The sequence below is a fragment of the Bubalus kerabau genome, chromosome 1, assembly GCF_029407905.1.
Source record: "Bubalus kerabau isolate K-KA32 ecotype Philippines breed swamp buffalo chromosome 1, PCC_UOA_SB_1v2, whole genome shotgun sequence".
Classification (NCBI taxonomy): domain Eukaryota; kingdom Metazoa; phylum Chordata; class Mammalia; order Artiodactyla; family Bovidae; genus Bubalus; species Bubalus kerabau.
This window is the reverse complement of record NC_073624.1, coordinates 253765762-253779465: the sequence shown is the minus strand read 5'-3', so window position 1 is coordinate 253779465 and position 13704 is coordinate 253765762. Positions and strand designations below refer to the sequence as shown.

At 37.7% G+C, this 13704-nt stretch overlaps 1 protein-coding gene across 12 annotated transcripts in view; it reads left to right on the top strand.

Moving 5' to 3' along the window:
• Window positions 1-13704, top strand: part of EDIL3 (EGF like repeats and discoidin domains 3) — an 818524-nt gene that overhangs the window by 458207 nt on the left and 346613 nt on the right. For 11 of the 12 annotated variants that reach the window (XM_055563384.1, XM_055563418.1, XM_055563390.1 and 8 more), the window contains one exon: window positions 6325-6453. In XM_055563384.1, coding sequence (XP_055419359.1) covers window positions 6325-6453 — 129 coding nt within the window. Of the gene's footprint in view, window positions 1-5148; window positions 5253-6324; window positions 6454-13704 lie in introns of those variants that run through there. The other variant, XM_055563423.1, reaches the window with a different exon arrangement.

Genomic DNA, 13704 nt, shown 5'->3' with positions numbered 1-13704 from the left:
ATTTTGAACAGGAGGTGACTGGCAACAGGTGGTGGGTCAGTGAGAAGAATGAGGAGGACACTGAACACAGTCAGGATGGTCCCAGTCCAAACAGAACTCTGGAGAGTGGGGGGAGAGAGCAGGCAAATGGGAAGTTAAATTTAGCCTGCAATGATTTCTTGCCCCTGGGAAAAATAATTGCTGCATTCGATTGCCAAAAGGCAAATCGGCATCAGCTTAATTTGCCTGAGTCTGCCATAAACTGCAGATGGAATCATAAAACATAGTTAGATTCAAATTAAACACATCTGTCCTAATCTAAAGCAGGTGAGGTCAGCCAGCCAAGAAGCATCAAGGTGTAACACTGCACACAGATTACAATCTGCAGAGGTATATTTTAGGAACCTGCTGACAGTGAAATAAAGAACCATGAAGGCGTGTATTGTCCTGTTTTCCATTCCTGAGCCTGTCTTCTTGTACCAGTTGCCATCTTAATTTTAAAAGACTCTACCAACGCATCCACTGGGAGGCAAAGAGACAACAAAGCACTGTCTTGAAATCCAGAAGTCAGTTGCATTTTAATCAGGATTCTTAAGCTGATGCTTTTTCAGATTAATTGAAATGACAGAGAATCAGAAGTCCCTGAAGTACATTTGAATTAGACTTGAAATTTTAGCCAGAAAGGGTTGGTTTCTACTTAAGGTATCAGCCTTAAAATTAAAAGACGCTTACTCCTTGGAAGGAAAGCTATGACCAACCTAGACAGCAGAGACATTAAAAAGCAGAGACATTACTTTGCCAACAAAAGTCCATCTAGTCAAGACTATGGTTTATCCAGTAGTCATATATGGATGTGAGAGTTGGACTATAAAGAAAGCTGAGTGCTAAAGAATTGATGCTTTTGAACCATGGTGTTGGAGAAGACTCTTGAGAGTCCCTTGGACTGCAAGGAGATCCAACCAGTCCATCCTAAAGGAAATCAGTCCTGAATATTCATTGGAAGGACTGATGTTGAAGCTGAAGCTCCAGTACTTTGGCCATCTGATGCAAAGAGCTGACTCATTTGAAAAGACCCTGATTCTGGGAAAGATTGAAGGCGGGAGGAGAAGGGTACTACAGAGGATGAGATGGTTGGATGGCATCACCAACTCAATGGACATGAGTTTGAGCTCCCAGAGTGATGGACAGGGCGGCCTGGCATGTTGCAGTCCAGGGGATCGCCAAGAGTCATACATGACTGAGCAACTGAACTGAACTGAAGGTATCAGCCTACTGAGATAGTGGGTGTAGATAAAAGAAAGCAAGCTAAGATACCTTGGTTTTGACCAAAGTAACTATGTAACTTATCCAAACCAGGACAGCTTTGAGGGTGAAAGAGGACCTTGGTACACATGAAGATGCATGGCTCCAATATCCTTTCAAGAAAGAACAAGCTGTTTGGCTGCAAAGAATGAATGCACTTAGCTTCCACCGACTTTCTTTGGTAGCACTTTCTTCATGATCCCATTAGAGCCTTAGAGCCCCGCTCTGCCTGGGCCTCCTCCTGCCAAAAACTGATCAAGTGTCTGGTCATTTCTGCCTTTGGGGGATTCCTCTAAAGTATAATCTTTGCTCTGGAGCTCCCAGGTAGATTAGCTAAGACTTTGTCAATTCTGCATTATAGACTGAGACTCCTAGGCTCAGTCTTCCGTCAGTGACCTCGCTGCTCCCCACCACCACCCATTTCTTTTCACAGGTGTCAGATCTGCATCACAAGATCAAAGCTTTCCCAGCCCTTTTCTGCTTCTTCCTCATTTTTTCTTGGGTGTTACTTCTTAATAAACTTGCTATACTCTTTGTCTTCATGAAGAACCCAGCTGACACAAGGGTGCTGTCAATAATTAGGTGTGGGGAAACAAGTACATAGCATATCCTCTAATCACCCTAGGAGAAGGCAATGGCACCCCACTCCAGCACTCTTACCTGGAAAATCCCATGGATGGAGGAGCCTGGTAGACTTCAGTCCATGGGGTTGTGAAGAGTCGGACATGACTGAGGGACTTTGCTTTCACTTTTCACTTCCATGCATTGAAGAAGGAAATGGCAACCCACTCCTGTATTCTTGCCTGGAGAATCCCAGGGACAGAGGAGCCTGGTAGGCTGCCATCTATGGGGTTGCACAGAGTTGGACATGACTGAAGTGATTTAGCAGCAGCAGCTAATCACCCTAATTGTGTTTGGATTCTGTTGTGCCCATCTAAACTTTCTTTCTTTTTTTTTGCTGACATTATCCATCTATCACAGCTACATATGAGGGCCTTTAATTAATCTCAGGCAGTCCTTAACATATTAGACCCTAAGTGAATAGACTGGATATACATACTGTTGTGGAAGAGGCCTATCACTATTTTTTTCCTCTTTCTGTCTTGAAGAATCTTCCCTCTTTATTCTCATTTATTTGTTAGTGTGCCCAAGGACTTCTCTTCCCCTCTCCTTTCCCCTTTGCTCTGCTCCCCTCCCCTCCCTTTAATGACTCTCACTGGATTATAGTATTCACATCCATACTTAACAATCCATGTTTTATCAAACGCTCTCCGATTTCATGTCTGATCATTCAATACCTTTATAGGACATTTTCATTTTGGATACTCTGCAGACTTCTTAAACACAATAATTCCTTTAACAATGAATCCATTATATTTCCTTATGAAAGATGGCCTTACAGTCATACAGGCAAGAGCTCTGGAAATCAATCCAGATTTTTTGCTCTCCCTCAACCCACACATCAGTTTGGTCACAATGTCCTCTTAGTTCTACTGGCACAATTTGGTCAAATCTATTACCTCTTTTCTATGTTTCAGAAAGACACTGAGTAGATTTCAATAATGGTGATAAAATATGGGTTTTCACAATATTAACGTCTTAGAAATAAGTAATAAGCAGAAAGAACAAGAAGTACAAAAGAGAAAACAGGTCAGCTGAAGAGCAGCTGGCATCTACGAGCTATAATGAGAGGTAAACAGACCATCCTGTCTCACTGTGACCACAGAAACATCATATGACTGGCAGACACACCAGTATAAAATCAACTAGATTAAGTATTATCACTTAGAAAGGGCAGCACAAGTACTAAGAAAGGTTTCTTAGGACAACAAAGCTCTGTGTGATGGTGGGTCAACCAAAGGGACCCGACGTCGTGGTCTCATGCGACTCTGGGTGAGCTCACATAAAGGAAACTGGCTGTAGGAGTGAGAGGGATGAGAATGAGGGATCTGGGTTTTGGGTAAATGTATAAATATAGCCTGTATTCTTGTGAGCCTGTAGGACACTGTTCATGCCTTGCCTTTCTCCTGTAGAGATCACGCCTGTCAGGGTAAATAAATCAATATAAACATCCACAATGTTCCTTGATCTGTTGACATTGCTGCAACAACAGATCCTCGTCTGGGGAATGTAGAACTTCTCTTTTGTAGTATTCACAGTGCACAGAAATATGACTGACATCTTATCAAAAAAAAAGCTTCGGTGTTAATACTCATCTTTATGCAATGTACAGAGTGAGCAGATGGCAGTGTTGTTAGTCTGACTGTACAAAGCTGTGCTTCTTTGCTCACACTGAAGAAAGACAAGCAGGATCACACTTTTAAATTAGTAATTTACTTTCTAGACAATCTCCGCTTGTTTCTAATGGGAGAGGAAGTAATTTGGGGGGGCTATCATTTCCTATCTTATTAGCTAGCATTTATTAACTGGATTGGGTTTAAATGATGCTTACATTGCTTTCCTTGTCCCTGGCTACCTCTAAAGAGAGTTAAGGAAGTCGTCATTTTTTATAGGACTACCTCAGAAGATTCATGCTTAGTCCCCCATCTGATTCAACACAATGTTGCCTAAGTCAGCATTCCATAACACCAATGTGATCATATACTTGCTCATATGTAAAGTCCTTTTATGATTTTTCAGTGTCTACAGAAAAGCTTCAGAATTTGAGATACAGCATACAAGGCCTTTATCTAGATGACCATGCTAATGTTTCTTTCTTTCTACTCATTTCTTTCTATTCATCATACTCTTCTGTGCTTTAATTATAGTGGCCTATTTGAAGTTCCTGGGATGCATAGTAATCTTTTTCCTTCATATGTGTTATTTTCTTTTCCTGGGATGTTAAGCATGTGCCTTATTTTCTTCTGCATCACTGAACAGCACCGGATCCATTTAGAAGTCTCCTGTGATCCTATGATTTGGACCATGTATACTAATCATAGTTCTTATTACCATGTGCTTTAATTGTTTCTATCTTTTTCATCTCCTGTAGTGGGATCTGTACTTGTTGATCATAAGGACTCTTTATATATGTCTCTTATGTTACCACTTGGTGCCTATCATTAAATAGGTACTCAAAGAATAGATAGTTGGATGGACAAATGGAGGAATAGTTGAATGGCTCACTAGCTAGATACATAAAGAGATAGCTAAATAATCTATTGAAATATCTTTACCATTCATCACTTTCAAATGCACTTGATAGATAATGCTGCCAGAATAGTCTTCTTAAGATATATCTGACCATGTTAAAGCTTTAAAATACATATTAAAAACATTTGTTGTCTCCTCAACTGATAATTGGCGATGTCACTTTTTAATCTCCCCTGATCTGACATATTTATACTTTCTCAGTCATTGCCAAGCAAATATTCCAGGATTCAGCCATGCTAAATTCTATGGTAATCCCAAAGCATATTCTTTCATTTATTAACTTATTTCAGGACTCTTTTTCTAATATCTTATCCAGTGCCAATGCAGTATTTTAGTCTATCATGTTAGTATAGCTAATGACCTGCTTTATAAATTTCACAAATATCTTAACCTCCATTTTCCTTTTTTGTAAAGTTTTAGAACAGTTAGTCTGGAAAAGAGATGAAATAATTCATGAGAAAACTCTGTAGGGGAATAAAGTTCCTACAAAATACCAAATAGTAAGGAAGTTGGGGCCCCGCTGCTTTTTTTTTTAATTTTTAAAAGCTTCATTCTCTTTTATTCCAGGAGATGGCACCTTTACCTATAAAGCTCCTTTAGAAGTTGTATGGACTTTTCTAAATCTGATTCACATGCTCTTTATAAAGCCACACCTGTGACTCTCTGAAGCCTGTTTATCACTCCATACTTAATCACCACTACTGTGGATCTGTCAGGCTGCTCAGGGATAATATCCTTAAGATTTCTAGAATCTCTTTCTATTTAGCTGAGAGATTCTTTCAGGCTGCACCTGAGTTACATGAAATGTTTTCACAAAGGTCTTCTAGCTACAGCCTTCATTTGATATTTATGCTGAAGCCATGTCTTTCTGACAAAGCTTTGGATTTGATCTTCCATTGGTTTGAGAAGCTGGGGTTGAGAAATTGTTTTGTTTTTTATCATAAGTCCTGGTGCCTCCCTATTCCTTTACTTTCAAACTCATCAGTTCTTTATTTAGCATGTCTCTTTCTTATCATACCTTATAAAATACAGTTATTGAATCAAGTGACATTTTACATTCTGCCTACAAACGCCATTACTCATATACAGAAGTTTATTAGGTACATTTTCTTTCACCAGAGTTTCCTCAGGTGATAGTCTTACCAACTGCATCTCTATATAGCACAGAGAACCCATTTTTCTAGCCTCCTGTGGCCATTCTTTCAGTGCTTTTCCAGATTCCACCCGCTACCTGTGTTAAAGCCATGCCACATGTTTTTGGTTTTGGTTACTGCACAGGTTATTCCTCTTTCCTTGCATATTTCCTCTCAGTTCTCTTGAGCAGGCTAGGCTGAATTTACTCTCAGGGCTGTGGCAGAGTTCCAAGAAAGGAAGCAGAATGATTCAAATGTTTTATCAAATATCAACTGACTTTAAGTCTCTTTGGCCTACTGGCCAAAGCAAGTCACATGGATAAGCCCAGACTCTAGACATCAAGAAATAAACACCCCCTTTACTGAGAGAACTTGCAAAGTTATCAAGCAAAATGTGCGGATATAGATAGGTTATTTTTAGGAGTAATTAGCAGAGCAGTCAACTACAGACATTTTGGTTAATCTTTAACAAATTAGAAAATCTTTCATTTACACATAATGAAAGAATTCCAAAGTACGTTACTTGCTTTTAGTATGCAATTTACTACGCAATGTTTGAATTGAAAAATTTAATTTTAACCTTGTGACATACCATTTCTTTTAGAAGCACATGGTTTCAAATGGGTCTTGCCTACCTTATCTGTAAATCTATATAAAGTATTGTGATGTTACCAAAGGAAGATGAGTGGGAGTTATGAAATAATACAGCTTAGTGTCTAAGGCAAAAACAGTCAATATCTGTTTCTTTATTTCTCAGGTGATAATTGTGATCCCAATCCTTGTGAAAATGGAGGTATCTGCTTGTCAGGACTGTCTGACGGTTCCTTTTCCTGCAAGTGTCCAGATGGCTTCACAGGTCCCAACTGTTCTAGTATTGTGGAGGTTGGTAAGTGCAAGATTTAAGCATTTCAACAGCTATCATCATTGTTTTCATGAATGACTGACACATTTGGAGATCAGTGTGTTATGGGTGCTCTGTATAAGATTGCTGTGTGTTGCTAATTAGTGTAATCTTCTGTTGGTCTCTCAATTTTAACAATTTTATTTAATATTTAAATTATATTATTATTTGTAGTGCTCACAAATAATTTAAAAATATGACTTAGTGATTAACATTATACTTTAAAGGCACTACATGTACTACTTGAATATAATAAATTTCTTATCTTTCTAATATTAATATACATTTAAATTTTATTTTCACTGGAAAGTAATTCCCAAGTCAATTTAGTCAAGTTAAATAGTCACTGTAAATAAAATAGAACTTATTTTAGTGCCTGAAAATATTCATCAACATTTTATAGCTGTTTTAACCGTTATTTTTCTAAGACTATAAATATATGATGAAAGAAAAATTATTCCAGCTGGATTGTTCTTCAGAGTTTCAAAAACATGCTTGGTAAATATCAGTCAGTGATCACATTTCAAAATGTTTTCATGTGTGAAGTACTTCACTGGCATATATCATTATGGATTCAGGATAGCTTCCATAATTTCAAAATTACTCCCCACTGAGAAGGTAATGGTACTTTAAATAATTTAGCACTATGTAAATTTATATAGATATTTTTTCTTCTGATTAAAAGTAATATCATGGTTACATTTGAAAAAAAAATTGTCTTTTTCATGTCAATACTAAGAATAAAAAAGTAGAATGTATCTGTTCAATATAGGAAAACTAAATTATGTATTGGATTAAAGTCCAGTCAACCAGCATAAACTTTGGAACTCAGAAGTTTTCATAGCATTTTAAAAATAGTTTTGAAGAAGAGAAGTAATTGGGTCTATAGTAAGGGATCAGTGTGTTTACTCATCATTGTATCTAACGCACCTGACCTAGTTAATGTGCAATGGGAACCCAGTAACTGTTGGTTGAATGAATGAAAGAATAATTAAATAAAACCACTAACTAGCCATTTTTGGCTACTACCTATTGCATTTTAGTGTGCTTTACTTTTTAAAGTACAAGTGTATCTCACTTGTATTTTTTATGTTACATTGCTAAGAATGTAGTATATTTGAAAAAGTTAATTATGTTATTGTTAACAGATACTATGCTCATTTGATTCATTTCAGAGACAATTCTCTTTCAAAGCTTTTATTAACTTGCTACTAGTTTAGGGGATTTGATGCAGTGTTATAGGAATACAAATTTTAACTACTTGGACAAGTCTCCAAGCATGTACAGTGAGTTTCAGGGTTTAATATGAGGAATCTTCCCTCACAGAAGTCTATATCTCTGAGAATAGAGTCGTAAGTATTCCTAAAAAATATATGAATAGACTTAAAATTTAGTGTTATATTTTGAGTCCACTGACCCCAAATCAGCAGTGCCTTAGATTTGTAGTATATAATGTTTTGGTTGCTACTTTATGAAAGTCAAATCTGGAATCGAAGAGGCAAATGTGTTTTAATAATTAAAAAGCCAGTTGTTCAGTTACTAAACCGTGTCTGACTTTGCAGTCCCATTGGCAGCAGCATGCCAAACTTCCCTGCCTTTCAGTATCTATGGGAGTTTGCTCAAACTCATGTCCATTGAGTCAATGATGTCATCCAACCATCTCATCCTCTGTCACCCCCTTCTCCTTTTGCCCTCAACCTTTCCCAGCATCAGGATCTTTTCCAGTGGGTTGGCTCTTTGCATCAGGTGGCCAAAGTATTGAAGCTTCAGTTTCAGCATCAGTACTTCCAGTGAATATCCCAGGTTGATTTCCTTTAGTATTAATTGGTTTGCTGTCCTTGCTGTGCAAGGAATTCTCAAGAGTCTTCTCCAGCACCACAATTTGAAGGTATCAGTTCTTCAGTTCTCAGCCTTCTTTATGGTCCAACTCTCACATTTGTACATGACACAGGACAACCAGAGCTTTGACTATATGGATATGTATCTTTATAGAATTTTGAAATAAATACTTGAATACTTTGGGCCATATTTTTAAACAACATTTGTCATTTTATCAGAATGATACTATAGGCTGCTGCTGCTGCTAAGTCGCTTCAGTCGTGTCCAACTCTGTGTGACCCCATAGACGGCAGCCCACCAGGCTCCCCTGTCCCTGGGATTCTCCAGGCAAGAACACTGGAGTGGGTTGCATTTCCTTCTCCAATGCATGAAAGTGAAAAGTGAAAGTGAAGTCGTTCAGTCCTGTCTGACTCCTAGTGACCCCATGGACTGCAGCCCACCAGGCTCCTCCCTCCATAGGATTTTCCAGGCAAGAGTATTGGAGTGGGGTGCCATTGCCTTCTCCGATACTATAGGCTACAGTAGTTTAAAAACTAAACATACTGCCATATTCCTCATCGTTCAATGAGACTTTTAAAAATCAAATGCTTATATAATTAAAATTTACTTAGATTCATTATTCTCTGTTACTAAAGCACTTAATATTTCTTTTGTATGTGTATGTACTCAGTCTTTCAGCTGTGTCCAGCTCTTTGCAACCCTGGGGATTGTAGCCTGCCAAGCTCCTTTGTCCGTTGAGTTTTCCCAGCAACAAGCCTGAAGTGGGTTGCCATTCCTATTCCAGGCTATCTTTCCAACCCATGCATCGAACCCGTGTCTCGCAGCTCCTGCATTGCAGGCGGATTCTGTACCACTGTGCTATTCGGGAAGCCCCCACATTTCTTCCACCTCTTTCTTAACTCTTGCATATAATCAGGGAATACTAAGTATGTATTGAATAAAAATAGTTAATAGGAATATCTTTAATATACAGCCTACCTTATTTTTTTCATGACTTTAAAACTAATTATTGGGTTTCCTTTGTGGCTCAGTGGTAAAGAATCCTCCTGCCAATGCAGGAGACACGGGTTTGGTCCCTGGGTTGTGAAGGTCCCTCAGGGAAAGAAATGGCAACTCACTCCAGTATTCTTGCCTGGAAAATCCAAAGGGCAGTAGAAGCTGGTGGGCTACAGCCCATGAAGTTGCAAAGAGCTGACACGACTGAACAACTAAACAGCAACAATTGGTACAAAATATATGAACATTTTGGCTCAGACGGTAAAGCGTCTGTTTGCAATGCAGGAGACCCGGGTTCGATCCCTGGGTTGGGAAGATCCCCTGGAGAAGGAAATGGCAGCCCACTCCAGTATTCTTGCCTGGAAAATCCCATGGACCGTGGAGCCTGGTAGGCTACCGTCCATGGGGTCGCAAAGAGTTGGACATGACTGAGCGACTTCACTTTCACTTTCACTTTATATGAACATTGGATCATTAAAGACCACCTTGCCTTTTTAATTTAAAAAATGTACTATTTCTCTGGAACATTTTTGGCCCATTACTGTTGTTTCTCTGCTGTTGGGTAGTGCTTATGCAGAAGAATAGAGTGTGCTAGAATTTTGTCCAAAAAAAAAAAAAAAAAAGCCCTCAAAAGCTCTAGGTATTTTAATGTGCTGTCTTAAAAGACAAATGATTTGAACTGTCAGCACCGCTGTATTTTTACTTTCACATTAATCCTCCCAAAGATGGAGATGTCTAAGCTTTCTGTTAGCCTTTTGAAACATATACATTTTGTGATTATATGAAATTCTAAATTGCCTTAAATTTGCAATGAATAGAAAACAATCTGGTCTATATTAGCTTAAAAAACGTGTGCTTTGATCTAAGTTTAAACATTATTATTACTCTTTATTCTACAATCAGAAATATACTTTATTGCAGTATATGGGGGGGAATTTCAAACATATGCTACTCTCAGAGATAAAAATTGCATTTTGATAAAAATTGCATTTTGATTTTACTTCAAACCTAATTTCTTGATGCTACTTGTTTCAAAGAGAGCCTCATCCATTTTTGTACTTTTTCTCGTGCCTCTCAAAGCATGTAGTGTCAGATAAGCACAAAACACTTCACCCTGTTTGCAGTCAATCTTCACATCACTTACATTTCTATACTACCTGTGGCAGTTTGGAGAAATTAACTTATTCAGATTTGTGAACTTCACTTACTAGACAGCATTGCTTTTCTTTGGACTTAATTCTTGATCTAGCTGTGTACTCCAATATCATTATTTTATCTCTGTCACTTCCCATCTCTTTGTCTGCTCCTTTCCCCACACACATATCCCTTATACAGACACACACACACACACACACACACACACACAATGTTCTCAGCCTCTTAAGAGTTATGAAAACTCACTTCTGATCTCCACAAAAGGCAGTAGGAAAGCATCTCTATGAGCAAAGGAAAGGGGAAGAAAGCCTAGTTAGGGTCCTCTGCCTTGCAGACTTCAGCCAGGTTTCCCAGTGTTTGCACAGATGCTCACTGGACACTGCTACCCTCTCCAGGGGACTAGTAGACAGAGCACCATGTGGTTAAACCCCACATTACTTCCCAATTACCTACTCACATTCCTGGATGGCACTGTGGAGTTTTGAGCCAAACGCTGACACATTTACTTCATAGAAAAATTTCTATTGCTAGTGAATACTCTGGCATTCATATATGGAAATCTTGGGACTTATTAAAGCATCTGAATTCTGTGGTATAGTTCTCCACTCTATGCTTTCAGAATAATTTGGTGAATTAGTAGCAAATATAAATTTTACATATAAATTTTACTTGATTACATAGTATATCAATGTAATCAAGGGGGACAATGTGATTGACTTCAAAAAAATAAAATTTTAGCTTTCACTTATTCTTAAACAAATATTTACTAAGCACTGATGAAGTAGAAAAGTTACCTAATGGCAGAGATGCTTTGGTAAACAAAATTTACAGGAATTGCTGTTTAGCTTGGAAATCAGATAAATAAGTAAATAAATATGATGGACTTTGTGATGGGAGAACTAGATGGAGCCATAAGAATATAAAGCAGGTGTCCTCTTTTAAGCTGGTGTCAGAGAACACATGCCTACCTGAAAAAAAATAGTATTTTGACATATTTCCAAATAATAATTTTAATCTACCAGGCCGAAAGCTTTGAGTCTGGCGATGGTGATGGTGGCAGATTCTGCAGTGTTGAGTGATGTTCTAAGGAATTTGAACTTCGTTTTAAGAGTAATGGAGAGGATTTGTGCTTTTAGGAGATCACTGCTATTGCAATATGGAGAAAAAAAATCATAGCAGAATAAGTTAGGAGACAATTTGTAAGCTACAGCAGAAACCAGGTCAGACTTGATGATCTTAGCCTGGGTCAGGAACAGGATGAAAAGGAGAGAGTCAGTAAGTATTAAAGTATTTGAAGTATTCAATTAAAGTATGAAAGTATTTAAAGGATGCAATATATAATTATTCATGACTTATGGGGTTATTGAATAAAAGGGGTTTGCATAAAGGGAGGAATAAAGAAGCAACAGCTCAAATTTCTGATGCCTGGGCAACTTGGTGCCATTTACTGAGACAGTGAATGTTGAGGATACAAAGGATTGGAAGGCAGAAAACAAATATTTCATTTACTGAATTGGAGGAATCTTCTAGATATTAGTAAAGACAGCAGGAACAGGTTTGGAAGTCATAATTATCCAGATAGTTATTTAAGCTCATGGAGTGTGAGCTTAAATAACTCAACTTGTGAACAACTTGTGAAATGAGAGGACCAAGAATTAAGCAATAGGAAGAGAAAGTAAAATCTGTAAAGAAGCCTGAGAAAGAGTGGTTAGGGAGACAGAAGATAAACCAGGAAAGGGTTATGCTGCCAAAGTTAAGAGCAGACAGGAATGAGTGATCAGCAATGCCCAAATACTGTGGAGAAGTTGACCAAGGCAAACATTTACATTGATTATATATGACTTATGGATGGTCTTGCCAAGATCAATTTTGCTGGAATCAATTGTGGCACATAGAAGATTTAGAGGAATTTTTTTTTTTTTTTATAAAGTAGCCAGGAATACAAGGCAACTTCCTCTACCTGATAAAGAATATTTATAAAAAAAAAACAAAAAACAAAAAAACAAAAAAAAAAACCCTACAAGTTACCATCATACTTAATGTTGAGGAATTCAAAGCTTTCCCACTAAGATCAGAAACAAGGCAAGGATGACCTGTATGATCACTCTGTTCTAATCTTGTACTAAAAGTGCAATCTAATGCAGTAAGACAAGTAAAGGAAGGACAAAGATTGGGAAGAAATAAGATGTATGGAAAACAGATAAACATATGAAAAGATATTCCACATCATGTGTTGTCAAGGAAATGCAAATTAAAACAATGAGATGCCACTGCACACCTCTCAGAATAACCAAAATCTAAAACATTGGCAATACTGAATGCTGGAATACTACGTGCTAGAAAGCACATAGAGCAGTAGAAACTTTCATTCATTATTGATGAGAATGCAAAATGTTACAGACACTTTGGAAAATACTTTGGCAGTTTTTTTACAAAACAAAATATACTCTTACCGTATGATCCAGCTATCATGTTCCTTGGTATTTGCCAAAAGAAGTTGAAAACTTAAGTCCACACGAACCCTGCACACAGATACTTATAGCAACCGTATCCGTATTTGCCAAAACTTGGAAGCAACCAAGATGTCCTTCAGTAGGTGAATAGATAAACTGGGGTAAATATTTTAAAAAGCATTTCTGATCTTAATGGGAAAGCTTTGAGGTTTTCATCATTAAGTATGCTGGTATTGTAAGTTTTTTATAGATATTCTTTATCAAGTTGAGGAAGTTCTCCTGTATTCCCAGATATGTTTTAAAATATGGAAATATTATTCAGGTCTTTAAAAAATGAGCTATGAAGTCATGAAAAGACATGGAGTTTCCTTAAATGCATATGACTAAGTGAAAGGAACCAGACTAAAAGGCTACATACTGTATGAATCCAATTATGTGACCTTCTGGGAAAGCCAAAACTGGAGACAGATCAGTGGATGCTGGGGAAGGGTGATAGGGATGAATAGACAGAGTAAGGAAGATTTTAGGTTATGAAAATAATCTGTATGATATTGTAGTATATGATAGATACATGTTATTATACATTTGTCCTAACCCATGTAATATACAACACCAAATGTGAACTCTAATGTAACCTATAGACTTTGGATGATTATGATGGGTTTAGTTCAGTTCAGTCACTCAGTTGTGTCCAACTCTTTGTGACCCCGTGAACTGCTATGATGGGTAAATGTAAGTTAATCAGTTGCAGCAAATGTACCACTTCAGTGGGGAGTGGTGATAATGGGGGTTG